The sequence below is a fragment of the Paralichthys olivaceus genome, chromosome 9, assembly GCF_024713975.1.
Source record: "Paralichthys olivaceus isolate ysfri-2021 chromosome 9, ASM2471397v2, whole genome shotgun sequence".
Taxonomy (NCBI): domain Eukaryota; kingdom Metazoa; phylum Chordata; class Actinopteri; order Pleuronectiformes; family Paralichthyidae; genus Paralichthys; species Paralichthys olivaceus.
Genome location: NC_091101.1, coordinates 25,866,930 through 25,885,000, shown reverse-complemented (window position 1 = coordinate 25,885,000; position 18,071 = coordinate 25,866,930). Strand labels below are relative to the sequence as shown.

General features: G+C 45.1%; 2 protein-coding genes across 2 annotated transcripts in view; both read left to right on the top strand.

Annotated features, from left to right (window-relative positions):
• thoc3 (THO complex 3) overlaps window positions 1-1,391 on the top strand; it is a 3,150-nt gene extending 1,759 nt beyond the window's left edge. Inside the window, exons 3-6 of the mRNA XM_020109074.2 lie at window positions 1-28; window positions 240-401; window positions 493-593; window positions 974-1,391. The exon at window positions 1-28 is cut by the window's left edge and continues 177 nt beyond it. Coding sequence (XP_019964633.1) covers window positions 1-28; window positions 240-401; window positions 493-593; window positions 974-1,137 — 455 coding nt within the window. The 3' untranslated portion in view covers window positions 1,138-1,391. The remainder of the gene's footprint in view (window positions 29-239; window positions 402-492; window positions 594-973) is intronic.
• Window positions 1,392-9,226: 7,835 nt separating this feature from the next.
• The window catches only part of LOC109640038 (complexin-2), a 29,636-nt gene continuing 20,791 nt past the window's right edge, over window positions 9,227-18,071 (top strand). The window contains exon 1 of the mRNA XM_069531953.1: window positions 9,227-9,371. The gene's annotated coding sequence lies outside the window, so the exon portion shown is untranslated. The remainder of the gene's footprint in view (window positions 9,372-18,071) is intronic.

The window sequence follows — 18,071 nt, the reverse complement described above, 5'->3', positions numbered from 1 at the left end:
ACGGAAACGGCTGCATCAATATTCTGAGGTAAGAACCAAACGTAACCCGAAAGACAGAGTTACGTGGGATTTAGTAAAAGTTACTATTCAATCTGTAAGTTTTCCAAACTTTTACACATTCATGAAAACCAGAGAGGATCTCTGCTGAGAGGCAGCTGAAGAGCTGGAGCTGCAGGATGTGATCCCTGTGACCCAGCTGTGTGTTTCAGAGCTGAAACAAAGTGATCGTGTGTTTGCAGTTATCCGGAGCTGAAGCCGATCCAGTCCATCAACGCTCATCCGTCCAACTGCATCTGTATCAAGTTCGACCCCACAGGAAAGTACTTCGCCACAGGAAGTGCAGACGCCCTGGTCAGCCTGTGGAACGTGGAGGAGCTGGTGTGTGTCCGCTGCTTCTCCAGGTCAGAGTCTGCGAACGTTTTTCAGTTACTACTCTCTGGTTTCCCGGCTGATAATACTTGTTATTGATTCATGCATTTCTTTGTATCGCAGGTTAGACTGGCCTGTGAGGACGCTGAGCTTCAGCCATGACGGAAAGATGTTGGCCTCGGCCTCTGAGGATCATTTCATAGACATCGCCGAGGTGGAAACAGGTCAGTGCGTCGAAGTGTGTCTGTGGTAACCGACACTATGACAAGAGGCTGGTTTATCAGTAAACATTTGTCAAAATGGGTTTACCGTAACATTTTTGAATACTTGTGAAAGTGGAAGAATATAAATAATAAAGAAGACGCTGGTGAAGCTGACGAGAGTTGAGAGCTTTTGGTGGATTTGCTGTAAACACTGAGGCCCAGCAGAATGTTGACGTCACGTCCTGAACAATCTCCTGCTGCTTCTTCATATGAGAAACACAAACTCCTGAATCTTCGTTCTTCTTTGAACTGCACCAAATGTTTTTTGTTGGATTTTCTTTAATGATTAAAGATTCAGATTTTCCACTAAACCCACGCCTCAACCGTCTCTTGTTTTGCAGGAGAGAAGCTGTGGGAGGTTCAGTGTGATTCTCCCACCTTCACTGTTGCCTGGCACCCGAAGAGGCCGCTGCTGGCCTACGCCTGCGACGACAAGGACGGCAAGTACGACAACAACCGAGAGGCGGGCACCGTCAAACTGTTCGGCCTCCCCAATGACTCCTGAGGCGGAGCTGCTGAGCTGGTACTGATGACACTCATCGCAATGAAACAAATAAATTCTGTCGAGCTTTGAATCTTGGCTTCAACCCCCTGAAGCAGCAGTAGCCTTTCATCACCAGCAGATGGTGCAGCTGTGCTTTAACAGTGGGCTTCATTCCCTGTTTGATAAGCAGATAAACACACAGGCCCCTGTTCTGTACATACATTGTTTGTGTAAAATATTCTTTGTCTTTGACATTAAAATTGGTCTCTTTGTAATTCTCGTGTGTCTAGAGACATAATTACTGAAATGCTGCATATATCTGTCAAAATATAAAAGATAATGAGATTTCAGATGTTTAATCTGAATTAATTCTTTTTCTTTAGTATAAAGAATATATTAGAAATCTATGGTAGGAAATGAAGCTGACGGGCTGATACTTGGTGTCGTGATCAGTCACATGTCGTTAAGTTAACTCCTGTAGAATTATTGAAATCTGTGTTGTTGTATTTAGATTTAAATCTCTGCGTTGCCTTCGAGCAGAACTGCAGAATGAAACTGGGAAGTTTTCACATTGAAGCTTTTCACAGAGAATCTGAGCTGAGACACTCATTTCATTTCTCTGGACCTTGAACCGTGTGTGGGCGGACGGAGTCAATGATAAATGGAGGGAAGATGAAATAAACACGCAAACTAAATACCGCTAAATGTTTTTAAAATGTCGGTTCACATCCATCTCACATGTGATGTGTTTATTTGAATCCAGCTCAGGAAAGTTCTTCTTCACCAGTAACATCGAAAACTCAACATAACTAAATTAAAATATGAAATTATTAAAAAAATCTTAATTTTAGAAACAACAACAAAGATATTAAATATTGGTACAAACCACAGACTGAAAATAAAGATGGACGACATCTACAGATCCTAAGAGTGAAGCCAAAGCATTGCAACTGCCCCCTGGTGGCTGGCTGCAGTGTAGTGTAAACCCCCTCCTCCTCCACGTTAGCAGAGGGGACATGAACCATACAAAAGCTCAAAATAGGGAAGTTAAGACACGTTGTCTTTGTTTAGAATCATTGAAAACCAAGTGAGTCGGCCTGAAGCTGACATTCTGAAATGACAACAGCTCAAATACCATCTCTGCTTTAAAATGATAAAACCACGACAGTGATACTGACGTAATTTGTTGTTCAGGATTTATCTGAAGGTAAAATCCTTCCCGTCTTGTCGAGCACCTGGTTTTGAATGTGGCGTCTTGCTCTTTATTGGCCCTTGAGTTCGTCCTCCCACCGTCCGCCTGCTGATCCCAGCTGTTATTTATTGTAGCAGAGACGTCGCGAAGAGGTCAGTCAATATCCGGGGATGTGATTGCCAGCGAGCATCATGGGATTGTAAATCAAATAATGCTGCCTGCAGGGTCTCCTTCATGTGCGAGCAGGAAGGTCTGTCTGATTTAACTTTTGATGGTCCGCTCTACATGGAGCGGCCTCTCCATTTACAGCGAGCCTGTAAATCACGGTTGTTCTGGTGTTTGTGGCGTTAAAGCTCAGTGGGCACGGAACGGAGCTGGATACTGTCCGAGTGGAGCTGATGTTTATTTTTCATGCAACTTTACGTAGCAATCAAATAAACAGAACTAGAACGTGACCGTGGAGCTCATGTCTCTTAAATATTCTTTTGGACATAGATCCAACTAATGAAGATTCAAACGGTTTGATTCTCTACTGAATCCACATAATCTCAGATACACAGAGTTACAGGTTTATAGTTCTAGAAAAAATACATTTCATTGGTAAATCAGTTAAAATGTCCAATCTCACAATTTTATGAGGACTTTGTTGGCAGCTGTCCCATCGTTCCGGTTTCATTTAAATCTGTCTATAGGTTTAATGTGATCGTGCTGACAAACAAACTCGCTGCGTTTAAATTCACGAGATCTGGATTCTTATTTGGATCTGCACCAACGTACACACATGCATGGATATCAGTCCCGTAAACATGTTTGAGTTTATTAATCTAGAATCTAGATTAACAAACTCAAACATTCCAGATCCATGAATTGTTCCCTGAAAGTGTAAAAATGTGGAAAATCCTGGAATCTTTCCAAAACGTTTTGTGAAAATGCAGCTTTTGGTTGAAATATTTTTCTATGTTTTATTTCTGACTTTATTTTTTGTCACCGGGTCACATGACCAGAGAATGATGGACTGCTGCATTATGGGTGTAACCTTTACATGTTGGTTTATGGAGAACGTAAACGGTAACAGAGACATTTAAAAGATATAGAAATTCAACCCTGTAACTGGAACCATGAGGACTCAATCTTCTCTGCAGAAAGTGAAACCGTGTCACACGCAAGCTTTCAGCCTAAATCTGGTTTCATGTTGATCGATACTCTCATTGAACAGCAGCTTTTCCCAAGGTGATCCTCCTCGGTTTCATCAGCCGCTCGGCTCAGGTGGGCTCATGCACGCCGATCAATCTGTTCAGATACTAATGCTTTCAGACAAGCTTTGTGTGTGAGTGTGTGTGTGTCTGCAGATCTGCATGTGTGTGTCGGTGACGTGCTATTTGTGTCTTCATTCGTGTGTGTGTGTGTGTGTTAAGGATCTGCAGCTGCGTGCAGGGAGATAATCAGACCCACCCGTCCATTTGCTTCAGTCAAAACGAATAACTGTGTGTATCTGTTAAAGGGCACTTCCGCTGCTCTGGATAATTGCAGTGCTGCATTGACCCGAGGCCTCCTGATTGATTTCTGGAGTTTTGGTGAGATGAGAATCTTTGATGCTCAGTCACACTCTCTCACACTCGGTGTTTTCCTGATGGTCCACTAAATAAACGTGATTTCATTTCAGCTCGACGGCAGAAAACATTTTTTTTCTGGATTTTAAATGTGGACTAAAAAAAAACATCCCCCAAGAAAATGTCACTGGACACTGATCCCAAACAAAAACCGATGTTTTTAAATACGTGCCGCCTGTTTCACCGTCACCTCCGTCTGTATATCGTCAAATAACAAATTCAAACCAAACCTGGAAACATGAGGTTTGTGTGGACGCATGTGAGCAGCATTACAATGAATGAATGAAATATTATTGGTTGGTAAATTTCATCATCTCCTCGTGACTAATTTAAATGCTACTTAGATAATTGATTATCTCGTTCATGACTGAAGAGCACATGAGGCCCACACCTGATCTGAGCAGCCTGGTCTAAATTTCACACTCGAAAGGCAAATTACTTGTCGGAGATTTAATTGGTGTCTCCAGATTAAAATCATCGATTTTGTTGAAATGAGATCTGAGGTGAAGCCTCGTGTGCAAAGATGGAGGATTTTCCATCTTTAACGCAAACCTCTCGTTCTCTCAGGAAAAATATATAAAAGTAAAATCTCTCGTGCATCCAAGTGTTTTTTTATAAACTGAGCGATGACTGAAGTATCTGCGATTTTGTTCCTTTAGTCTTGAAGGTTTAACTATATATATAATAAATGAGCGTAAACCTGTGATTGTGCTCGACAACAAGAGCGGAAACAGAGTTTGTGGAGAAAAATCCAGGTAAAGAAGAGAATTAAAAAAGTGTGTGCGAGTTTGTCTCTGACAACAATAGGAGACGTTCAGGTTTGTCAGTCGTGCCGTTGACCTGTGGGAACAAGCAGCGAGAACGCAGATTACTGCTTCAACTACAAGTGCAGGAGTCAGGGCTTTTCTTTCTGCACAGGCAGCGAACTGCTGACAGCGGCAACGCTCGGCTGGCTCCACCGAACACTCGGGATAAAGACGAGGAGGACAGACACACACAGACACACACAGTCAGAGGACTGAGCTGCACAAAGAGTATTGTAAAGAGAAAAGTGAGGACGGCAGCATCCATCTTACAGACAGCACACAGGATTATTTCTTCTTCTCGGCCTCCCGATTAAAAACCAATATTCTCTGTCATGAGATTCATTCATTTCTGCTGCACTCGGTGGATTTCAGCTCCGAAAGCAGGAAAATGAATCGAAAAGATTGTCGAATGTTTGTGAAACAGATTAGAGCTGCAATTATATTTCCATTTGAAGATTTGTGAGAATCTTCATTTAGGAAACAGTGAAAAATTTACCAAACGATTTCATTCACAATGCGGACGTGTGGTCCAGCAGGTAGAGGTCGTTCACTGCTCTGAGGGTTGCTGGTTTGATTCCAAGGCATCGATGAGCCTGAAGCAGCAGATTTCTGTGAGCGTCGGGCACCTCGTTCGCTGTCACGTGACCCCACGCGTCGTCTTCCTGAAGTTTTCGTTGTCTTCCTCCTCGAGATTAACGAGCGAGCGGTTCCTGTTTTCGCCTCACGACTCTCCATCGTGTTTTCTCTCATTCTCGACATATTAAACAAGTTGCTGGTGCGACCGCTGCCCTGCTGCCGTAATGAGGAAGAGATGCCGCAGCAATGAATCTTATGTTTTTCAAATCAAGCCTCTAACAGCAGTGATGGATCGCTCAGCGAAGCGGCAGCGATGGCTTGTTCTCCGATGATAAACTGGAGTCGTCTCTGTGACTAATGGACCAATCAGAGCAGAGGACGAGCAAACAACTAAAACAGTGAAGACGAATATAGAAGCAGCTTTAGTGAAGCCGTCCGGGAGCAGATAGAGAAAAGTTGGGCTGATTCCAGGGTCTTAATTCAGATTGAGATTATTTCTGCGTCTTTAAAATCCTCTTCCCTCGCTCCGTGTCAGCGTTAACAAAGAAGACGGAAAGATCTGAAGTTTTAGATGAGGGAGAAGAGACGAGGAGGAAGAAGGAAATGGAAGACAAAGCAAGAAAAGAAGCTTTAATAAGTTTTCCAAGTCTTCGTCTTCTCCGTGTTCGGCTCCTCTTCTTCTTCATCCTGAGATATTTGTGTTTTTCCAGTTTCACGTCCGTCACGTGTTAGAAACCTCAGAGACACGTCCACTCGCTCACACGGACTCACTCTGACATCTTACTGACGTTTTACCAGGAGGCCTCAGGAGAAGATCCAGAAAACGTCCAGAGACACTGACTCAGACATTTGTCCTCACAAACAGAACGAAGAAGGTTCTTCACCAAAGCGCTGTGAATCCTGGGTTAGCTCGGGTCGGGAAGGATTCACCTTTGAAATGGGACAGACACTGTGATGCACGCGGCCTTCAGATGCAACCCCAATGTTGAGACAACTCAGATTCTTTATCTTTCCGATCCTTGCTCCTCACGAAGTTGAGCAGGACATGTCCCGAGGAGACCAGATGTCCTCCAGTGAAAGTTTCTGCTGCACAATCAAACTGTCAGAGCGTCGACTCTCCGATGTTGATTTAAACACTGATGATTTTTCAGTGTGAAAACACGAAAACGTGTAATTCAGTGAACAGATGGAGTACGAACACATCGCAGTGTCGCTGCTGAGTGAATAATTCACGACTCGATGTGTTTTTCAGCAACATCTGGTCAACGCGGCCGCTGATGTGGTTATAAGACAATCACCGGGGGGGGGGGAGGGGAGGGGAGAAACATCATCGCACCTTCAGAGACGGGACTGAGTTTTATCAGAGAGTAATTTTATTTAGAGAAAATGCTGCCTGTGTTTTCATTGAATTTAAAATTTAAAAGTGATAAAATAACAACAACCCACTGAACCTCTGTGTCGGACGTGTTCAGGCCGTCTTCCAGAAATAATGAACAACATACAGCAAATATACATAATCCGATATCCAGAGCATCGTCCTGTGAACGTGCTGTGGACACTTCAGACCTGGACATCAGACGCTAACAGACCCAAATCACATTAATTAGCATTTTGTCTGGCAGGACTTTGCTATTTAAAGGCATCGGCTTAATGCAATTACACCCTCATGCCTGTTTTTGTCATGGAACATCCTACATGCGTGTGTTCCATCTCAAACATACAGCACAAGGTTCACTTCCCTGATCTGCAGCCGCCGAACGGACTCAACCAAATGTTAGTGCACGTGAAATGAAGCAGCTTCCTCCAGCGTGGGAAGAAATTATGAGAGAATTTTCTGATCTAATGTCCAGTAAATTAATAAATTTAATTTACGTAGTGATCGTACGGAAAATAAGAGGTTTAACTTTCTCTCTCGTGTGTTGAGTCGTGAACTGAAAGTTCCTCAGGAGCAGCTGTGATCGTGATCGTCGCTCCGCACTCGACGTCATTAACTCCCCGTGTTGATTCAGTGAATAATGTGGTGCCGCATTATATTAGTGATTAGTAGTCATTAGTAGTTCACTGAAAATGTGCTCGGCTCTGTCCCAGCAGCTCGTTTCTTTAATGCATCGTGTTGTTTCAGTAAAGAGCCTGAAACAGATGTTGAGGACGCACAGCTTCGTTCTTCCAAGTTTGTTTGTTTGATCCTGGATCTTTTAAAGTTGTAAGTAACCCAGTGAAATGAATTGATGTGATCCGTGTTCATCAAGGATCTGCAGTCGTGTGTGACCACACAAACAACGCTGTGTTTTGACTCTAACAATCATTTCCATTATTTAAAACCAGGATATGACAATTTAAAGCGCGACTTTGGAAACCTGCAGCTGAAACAGATTCTGTTTTATTTCCAGTGTAAAGACACAGTGTGTTGAAATGACTCTGCAGTTTAATGTTGTGACGAAGCAGCAGAACCTAGTTATTAAAAAATAAACACACATTCAACAATACCATGAAAAACATCAGGCAAAGTGAATTAAACATATTTACATGTAAAATAACTTCGGTCATGTTACGTTCATCACGTTTATCTGCTTCTTTCTCTCAGTTTTATTATATCCAGTGTTTGTCTCTCAGGACGTCAGCGTGTCTGTGTTTGTCTTCGTACAGACTCCATGTTGTTAGCGTGACTCGGCCGTGAGCAGCAGGCAGCACCTGTCCTGTGTTTGCTCAGTGTGTGTGTGTGTGTGTGTGTGTGCACAGTGATAAATGAGGCTGGTAATGACACTTTAACAATGAGAGCATTAGTGTTACACCAGGCGTCACATCAGCAGCCTCCAGCCTCAGCAGCTCTGACAGCTGCCGGCACCTGAACGCACCATCGTTATCTTTTATTTCTGAAGAGCTGCAGCGTCTGTTTCTCCGCTTGATTCATCAGCTTCTCTGAGCTTCATTCATATTCGATAATCTGAATCTCAACAAGAAATTATTTTGTTTTTATTTAGCTTTTAACAACTGCAGCTCCCATGATGCATCTTCTTTAAAGTCGATTGGACTTTGCTCCTCCACGTTAGCAGGTTGGACACGAACCAAACTAAAAACAAAAGATGTTGCTGGGTCAGTTGCCGAGTGCTGATTTAATGATGATGATGATGATTATTATTATAGGTTCATGCGAAAGCCCCGCCCCTATGGCTGCAAGGCTCCAGTTGATTCAATCTTTATTGATATTGAACATATGAATTGTACAAATCGCACCAAACGTAGAACTGCTTGTCCTCGGACCTGAAGAAAAACCACGACGAGTGTGAAGCTGACACGACGAACGATCTGTGAGAGAATCGTTCCACTTACAGACGGATGTTTGTAGAATTTACATAAATATACTTATTTCCAGTTTACGTCTGATAACAACCTGTATTTGTACTCACATGTGACTCTCTCTGAGGTTTCTACGTGTTTTTGTAGTTTTACTCTTGTCGAGGGTTAAGAACAGAGGATCTGTTTGTGCAGCTCATACTGAGCTTTCATTCATTTTAAATATGGTGTCCCTCTTTTATTGTGAAGGAGAGAGTTGATTAAGTTCTCAGCCTCTGAAACCTGATGCATGTTTGGGATTGTGTGTTTTTTTGCAGCATCACCTGCTCGTGTGTGTGTGTGTGTGTGTGTGTGTGTGTGTGTGTGTGTGTGTGTGTGTGTGTGTGTGTGTGTGTGTGTGTGTGTGTGTGTGTGTGTGTGTGTGTGTGTGTGTTCGTGTGTGTGTTCTTAGGATCCTGCAGGTTCCAGGAGGACATTTAAAAACCGGTGTTGTTTCTCTGTATTGAACCGTTTCCTCTGTCGCCATATGCTTTCTGCTGCTCTCTTCTTCTGTGTCTTGGAGGAGCAGAGACTGTGAGGTAATATAGCGCAGGAGGGGGTGGTGGTGGTGGAGAGACAAAGAGAGAGAGAGAGAGAGGGAGAGAGGGAGGGAGAGGGAGGGAGAGACCGAGAAGGGGGGGAGAGAGAGAGAGACGGGATATAGGACAGGCATCAGACGGAGGTTTGGCTGCAGACTGGTCCGGATCCTTTCAGCCTCGGTCGCTCCAGACGCATCAGGTCAGTAAAAACCAAACGCACCGTGCGCAACGGTGTCTCAGTGCGCGCGTGTGTGCGAGGATGCCCGGTTATTATGATTGTTATTGTGTGTGTGTGTGTGTGTGTGTGTGTGTGTGTGTGTGTGTGTGTGTGTGTGTGTGTGTGTGTGTGTGTGTGTTTGTTTGTGTGTTTGATGAGGAGGAGGAGGTGATGTTTACAGTGCAGATGATGTGAGGAGGGAGACGGAGGAGAGCGAGAGGGTGCGCACAGGGTTTTAGGCGTGAACTGCTGGTGTGTGTCTGTAGTGTGTGTGTGTGTGTCTGTAGTGTCTGTAGTGTGTGTGTGTGTCTGTAGTGTGTGTGTGTGTGTGTGTGTCTGTAGTGTGTGTGTGTGTCTGTAGTGTGTGTGCAGACGGTCCGCAGGTGTCAGTCAGATTCACCTGTGTTCATGCAACATGGTGGAGACGCGCACTGTGCAGAGAAAACCTGGGTTTTTAATTCATTCATTTGGGTTCGGCACCAGGGCGCGCTACGGTTGATTCCTCCATGTTCCTCCTCCTCCTCCTCCTCCTCCTCGGTGTTTATCCATCCTCTCCACCAGGTGAAGGTGCATCTTCTCTTTAACCGCCATATCTTACATGTGGGTGGGACTGGCGAGGAAGAGCAGCAGGAGGAGGAAGAGCACCCTCGTCCTCCTGCTCCTCCCGCAGCTGATGGTCCACTGAGGATGAGGAGGATGCAGATCCCAGGGTGAGGAGGGCCCTGCAGCAGCAGCAGCAGCAGCAGCAGCAGCAGCAGCAGCATCACCTCTGCTGGTGATGGATGGAGCAGAGTGTGAATTATTTATAGCTGCCAGTGCATTGATTAGCTTCATGTAATGCACCGGCAGCTGTGTGCAGCAGAGAGGGGCGGTGTCAGTGAGAGTGCATCAAGGAAATACAGTTGGAAATGAGAAGTCTCACGTGCATGTGGCATATAGAGCGTGTTGGACAGTGTGTGTGTGTGTGTGTGTGTGTGTGTGTGTGTGTGTGTGTGTTGTACAGAGAAGCTTGATTGATCCATTTAAAGGAAAATCCCCCTAAAATAACATCAACAACACAAACTCCTGCAGCCTCAGTGAACTTTGAACTGATTTTATATATATATATATATATATATATATATAATTATATAATGATATAATTATATATATATATATATATATATATATATATATATATATATAACTATATAATTATATAATTATTGACAGCCAAGGAATTCTCCACCTGAACATGGTGAAATGTGAATGTTTGTATTGTTTTAAGATTTAATTAATTGATTATTTTGACTGATAATATCAGTATAATATAATAAAATATATATATTTGATTAATTGGTATAATTAAACTACCATCTGAGTATTTTCCCAAACAAACAGACGTATGATCCAGTACTGTGTAAAGTATTCGCAGTAGCTGAGTTCTTACAAACTCCTGATAATCCTACAACAGTCAGTAATCACAACACACGGCATCAGTCACCAGAGAAACAGAACAATGACACAAACCAGACGATGGAAGTGATGAGAACGACCAGGAAAATGTTCGTTATCGTTCCTGGGGGCTGTTTCAAAATGAAAACTGATCTGAAAATGTGCAGAGAAGATTAAATGACACGACGGAGCTCAGTTTGTGAAGCGGAACCTCCGGCAGCAGTGAGAATCACTGAGGGATTCACCCGGTGTGTCGGTGTTCTCACTCCGGCTGTCGCCCGCTCATGACTCACCAGCAGCTCAGTCACCCGGGCTGCACGTGCACAACACGGGAGGAAACTCCCTGATTCCTCTAATTGTTCCGGCCTCAGGTCACATCCACAATAATACGTGGAGTTCTGAAACGCACCACTACTCGGTTGTTTGCTCTCCCAGGTGGGAAACTTGGTTTTTATTGCACGACATAAAAGACGTCAACAAAGAAAAGACATGAGTAAAACATTTCCTACAATATACGACACAAAGTGCAACACTACTTCCTCTCATGTGACCCGAGTAGCATCAGCCTCGACACCGGCGGTGAACGCAACACGACGGTGACGTACGAGCAGAGTAAATAGTTTCACCTGTGAGGAGCCGACGAGTTTTCACGTCTTGACAAAAGTTCCAACTCAATATCTTTCCATGTTGAACACATTGAACGTGTGAGTGTGTGTGTGTGTGTGTGTGTGAGCTGAGTCACACCACAGGAGCAATTTACGTCAGAGGGAATTCATAAAAGTATTTATAAGCGACTGTTCACTGAAATATCTGTAATATATATATGTGTGTGTGTGTGTGTGTGTGTGTGTGTGACGCTGCTCGTTGCTCTTTATTTAGAAAGAATCTCGCTGGTTTCAAGCTGCGACTCTTTCGCTCTCGCTCTCTTACGCTCAGGTGGCTTATACTCGACAGGTTCAGTCTGGAGAAAGGACCGATTTACTCTCTTATTTATTCATTGGCTGTTGCTGTCTGCACGAGGCGATGTGAAAAATTCTCATCTATTATCCACAGTTGGAGACTTGAGAACCGGCAGGAAGAGGGGTGTCGCGCAGGAAACGCTAGGCCTCATGGGAAAATGAGTCTCGGCGTTGGAGACAGGCTGCGGGTTGATTGGTTTTCACAGATGAGGGTCACGCAGTTTAACGAAGCTGTCGCCGCGTTAGACTTCACAGCTGCTGGGAACATGGAGACGTTTCACATCCCTCAGGCAGAGAGATCAGGTACGACGACAGGAAGCAGAATTAAACGATAGAAAAGGTGCTGGTGATTAAAGTCAGCGTACGATTAGTGTTGTCTGGGCGGAGTCGGAGACTCGATTCCTCCGGCAGCAGCCGTGAGTTTGTTTCTTTTCCTATCGGTGAAATAATCTATAAAATATCTGGAGCACTTTTTCAGTTGCATGTATGAGGCGCGATCAAAACGTTCAGTCTTCATGCCGCACACGTCAGGACCGTGATCAAGTCTGTTCCTGAGCGGGTTTATCTCACGCTATGTTGCACGATCAACATCTCGCAGGAGCCTTTTTCTCGCGATTTCACCGAGTGACTCGAACGTGAGCAAACGTCAGAGTCTGTGTCAGACTCACGTCAGAGATCAACACGGGTGATGAGGGTCAGGACCCGTCAGGTCGGGAGCACGACAAACAGGACGCTTGTCATTTTCCTTCACGTTTCGTCCGTCAGGTTCAGAGCTCGAGACGTCTGAGGTAAAACCGCCCAAACCAATAAAACTGTGGCTCCATGACACCGTCGCCCCCCCCACCAGCCCTGCTCGCCATTCTTGTCTCGCTGCTGAAAGACAGATCAGGACTTTGGGTCGAGTGTGTCACTGCACAAGGTGATGAACTGATAATGGCTGACATCTAAATCTAAATCAGCTTCTGTTTGTGCTCGATGCAGCTTCACGTCGTCATCATTTTAGCTCTTATCCAGCGAACTTTGAAAAGACGCCGGCTTCGTCCAGATCCTCTGCCTCGAGTTGTGTTCAGGCCCCTGAAGCGACGCCTCATGTGAGGTAACGACAGCGACGTCTTCCTCCTGTTTATCACCCGACTCTCGTACCTGCTCCGCCTCACGGCTGCTGATCATCGATCAGCTGTGAAACAATGACTCATTCTTAAAAGCGTCTGAGTCACAGACGCCTCTCGGGCTCATTATGTGTCTCGCACCTGTGATGGATATCACCACTGTTTCACATCCGATGACTCACTGTAAAATATTTTGACATCTATTGCTTTTTAACGACCACTCGGACGTTTAATGGACTCGTGGGTTTAAGGTCAGTGTAACGAGGCGTAACTTCTCGCCGCTGAAACGGCGTCCTGTCTCTTCTGCTCTTTGAACTACAGCTTTAATGCAAAGTCACTTTTCTTCGTGTGCTTGAACTCGACTGGTTCTCTCCGGCTCCATCTGAAGGAGACAGAGGATTTATTGTGTTTGAAACACTCAGACTTTGAACTGTGACACGATCTTTTGTGAAATGCTCGGATTCCGTCCCTCAGGTCGGCTCAGCAGCAGTTTGAGTTCTGCGTGATTTCGTCATCATCACCAGGCTCGTGTCAGGGTGTTGAGAAATTAAATTTAGGATCATAATGGTGAAACATGAAAAAGTCAGGATCACCAAACTCATTTCATCCAGAATCTGTGGAGATTGACGACGAAGCTGCAGCAACACTCTGCAAATATCTAAATATAATACTGAACACTAAGTTCTACTGATTCAGTTTTAACCACAGGCATCAAATAAAGAAACTCTACGTTATGAGTAATATTAGTTTCTATGTCAATCAAGCTTAGAGCAATAACAGCTTCTAACCCTGTTTATATTTATATATATATAATTTTTTCATTCTGGTGTAACTCTTTTATCAACAGGCACCAAAATATCTGAATGTTTGCTCGTAATTAACCGTTAAATACATAATTAATCTTCATGAGAAGAAGAGCAGGTAGTTGTGCTGCTGCTGAACATAAAGTAAAATATAAAACATAAGGAATTATTACAAATAGAAATCTGTACGATATAAACAGGAGATGAACTCTGTGTCGGATTATATAACGTTGATATTGCACCGATAGAAAATCTTTATTGCAAAGTTGAATTAGTAAAAACGTTAGAATCTGTAGAATCTGTTTTCCGTTATCTTGTTTTTATTTCCTAATGTTTTAATCTATTCCTTCTGCTCCTGAACTCTTCGTCCGGTGTCGTCATCGTCTTCCTCGCTCGTGTCCTACGGCTGATGCAAAGTGCCACTGTTGCCCCGGCAACGACCCTTTGGCACCTGTTGCCGTGGATCACCGTGTCAGCGTTTGCCAGCCGGTGGAGCTCCGGCTGACTTCGGGGGGAGAGAGAGAGAGAGAGAGAGCAGCTTGTGCAGCAGTGGGGGGGGGGGGGGGGGGGGGGGGGGGGGGGGGGGGGGGTGTTTGGAGTCGTCCTCCTCGTCTCTGAGCAGCTGAAGATTATTGGACGTGTGCTGTGATTTTCTGTTTCTCGCCTGATGTCTCTGGTTCCTCTGAGCCGCAGATGTTGTTGAGAAACGAATAGAAACACAGCGGAGAGTCACACTGACGTGATCCTTCATCACCATGAACACAGAGTTTCAGTCTGACACACACACACACACACACACACACACACACACGACCTGCGTCAATCCACAACTGGAAATAGTCCTCGACAAACACACTGTGGATCTGCTGCTGGAGAAAAGACTCCTCTCACCTGAGAGTCTGAAGCTTCACGTGAACTGATCGTAATTCAGGGACGAAAGAATTTAGTCTGACACACGTTCGTCCTGTCGTCATCACCGAACGTGGGCGTCGTCTACCTATACTTGACTCTGATTGGGTTGTAGACAGCGTCTGACGTGGGCGTCGTCCACCTGCCGTGGTGACATCATGATGGTGTCACTAGCAGGTGTCACTTTTCTTCTTCTATGGTTTAACGTGTCTCTACTTCCTGTGATTGGTCCAACAAAGTGTTTTCGCTGCGAACCGACAGACCCAGATCTCCTCCTCTGGTCTGAGGAACCGTTCACACCTGATGTTCAGCTTCAGACTGAAGCGAAGAGTCTGAAGCTCTGAAACAAACGAGGAAGACTTGAATACTAGTATTATACCTCATTATTCCTCATTATTCCACCAATAACTGCTGTGTTTTCTACGTCCTCCATGGCGGTTCCATGAGGACTGGAGAAAGCTGGACGTCTTTTTGCAGATGTCTTCGGACGAAGCTCCGTCTCCGAGCCTCGACCTGAGCTGCACTCGGCCCCTCGGGTCACCCCTCGCAAAAAGCAGGGACTCATTGCTCAATCAGCCGTGTAATGAATCCCACCATCCAGAATCCCCAGCTAATTAACTGCACAGCAGGTTCCAGCTCTACGTTAGATAACTTGTGGCCGGCCCACACGGTGTCGGCCCTGGAGCGGAGCCAGTTCACTTAATTCCTAATGAACGCCTTCAACATATTCAGAGGAAAACAAAGAGACGGTGTGCCTCCTTTTTCTTTTACACTTTTAATTGTCTCCGCTTTGATGCTCGCTCTTCTTGTTGCGCGGGAACATAAGTCGCCGTGCGTGTTGGCTTTACGCTGCGTTGGCGAGCGGCCACTGTTCCTCTGAAGCCTCTGAAGTCGTGTTCAACGGCGTCTGTCAGCGCGTTTATCACGGAGCTCCTCACTCTGTCGCTCACCGACAGGAAGTGGGCGAACCTTGGCCCCGCTTCGCTGTTGAGCACAATGTTGGCAGCGTGACAGCAGCGTCTCGTTTCACGGTACAAGGTCCAAAACAGAAACGGGTCAGGAGGTAACACTGACTCACACTTCACACGTGCGTAAATCCAGAGGCTCTCCGGAGAATCTCTATCGTACAGTTTGAAGTGCAGTATCTTGACGAATTGTCTTTGGGTCTGGTATCGAACCACCGACCTTCAGGTTAGTGGACGATCCGCAGAGCCACACCCGTTACTTCACCACACATTTAGACCACAGAGTTCTTCTCTGGTGTCGTTGATGGAGACTCCATCGCCACCCACTGGTCCGGCATGTTCGTTGGAGTGTTGTTGTGGTTTTCAGACCTTTTAACTATCGATGGAGGAAACTACATCCTAATTATTTCAAACTTTAAAGTGAAAACTTCCGATTCAGTTCCCCCACATCTCCCTGTCTGTCGTCTGAGAGAAGCTCTGCAATTGGCTAATTTCGTCTCTTTAAATAAAGCTGCCGCGTGTGGGGCTCGTCTCCGACAGCCGCCTGCGACCGCTCGGTATTTTTAAACTCTGCACATCCTCCTGTCGGTGTGGGGCAGCGGGCGACCCACAGCGAGCTCCACAGCTCTGTGTTTAATGCTAATCATCCATTGTTCCCGCTGTCACATCCACTTTGTCGAGGAGGAAGAGCTATATCGAGTGTAACTTGATTATATACCACCCCCCCGACCGCACACCCACAGAGACCCTGCCGACCCTCCACCACGATACTGAAACACAACAACACGTTTCATCGTCATCGCAGCCCAGAGCCGACCGTGGTGCAGAGGATGAAACTCCACCAGTAAAACTTTTCTGCTAATAAACGCCGACACCGAGGATTCCGGTCCGTCAGACGCAGACTCGTGTTGATCTCATGTGAATCCGTCACCTCGACACAGGAAACAAAACAATTATCAGTTAATTAATAAATCAAGCGATGGACATAACCATGATCGCAGCGTTGATGAATAAATATATTAATATTCATGTTCTCTTCCTCGGTTGTTTTCCTGTTTGGAGCGCTCGTGATTCCACAGTGCATCTCTCCATCTCCCAGCATCATTCATCACTGTGCTTGAGCAGCTGGCAAGTGATCCTCCGCCCACACAGCATCGCCGCCCACCTCCCAGCATGCCGCTGGCCACTTACCACAGCCCTCTTAACCCTGAGGGAGATACAGGAGGGGAGGGGGCTGAGGGGGGAGCAGGCGCTTATTGACGAGGAAAAAATAAAAGTGAATTTGTATTCTGCAATAATCCGTCATGTATGGAATCTGACTCCTCCTCCGTGAAAAGTTCTGCTGATAGTACGAACGAAAAGTCTTATTTTATTTGATCACAGCTAAACTCGGTGTCTCTCTCTATGTTTTACTCAAACATAAATATAATTCTACAGATTTGATTCAGTAAAAACATTTATTGAATTGATTTAAGGTTCAATAATCATTATTATTATTTTATTGAGCAGAACTTTGATCGCAGCTGAAGCAGAAGTTCTGTAAAGTGAAAAAGCAAGTTTGTCAAATCCTTAAAATTAGAATTTTTAAAATTAAAATGTGGATTTTTATTTCACCAGTTAAATCTCAGGACTTCTTTCTAGAAGAGAGTCCAGGACATCGCTCAGTGACAGCAGGAGCTCGTCTGATCATTTGTTTGCAGTGAAGGTGTCGTGACCTCGTCGATGCTGCAGAAACCCGACATGTCGGCTCTGAGTGAAGTTTAACCCAGATCCGTCCCGAAGACAAACCTCTCAGCTCTTAATGAATTATAGAGTCGGTCTCTGTGAGGACGTCGATGAACAAACACTGAGCTGCGCAGCTTCACTTCGCCTCGCTTCTCTTTCAGTCAGAGGACGACACGTGAAACACTACAACTCTCTAGATTCTCTCTGTTACTGTTCTTTCAGTGTCCACGCCTTCGCTTTCGACACATTTCATCTTTTACAACGAGGAAATTGAGTTTTTAACTCAACTTTCATTCGTATCTTTTCATCCTAAAGCAGATTTTTGTTGAATCGTTCTGAGCCGCTCGCAGGTTTAAAAAAATCTTCTTCGCCCGGTGTCTCTCCTCCTCCTTCTTCTCTCATCACTTTCTGTCCGTCTATCGTTCCCCCTCTCTCTCTCTCTCTATGTGTCTCCTTCCATTTACTTCACCTCCTTGTCTTTTCCTTTTTCCACATTTCTCCCATCCTCCTCCAAGTTCTCTCCTCCACCTCTCCCCTCCCGTCCTTCCCTCCCTTCCTTCCCTCCCTTCCTCCACCTTCCTCTACATTTTCTGTCGCTTTTTCTTCCTTCGTCTTTTGAACCCAATCATCTTCCCTCCATCCTCCCTCCATCCTTTTCCTCCCCCTCTCCTCTGCCCTGGTTTCTCTTTGTTATCTCTCCCTCTTCATGTCTTCCATTGACCCCCCACCCTCCTCTCCCTTCAGCTGCCCAGCCACAAGACAAATGGACCAATGCCTC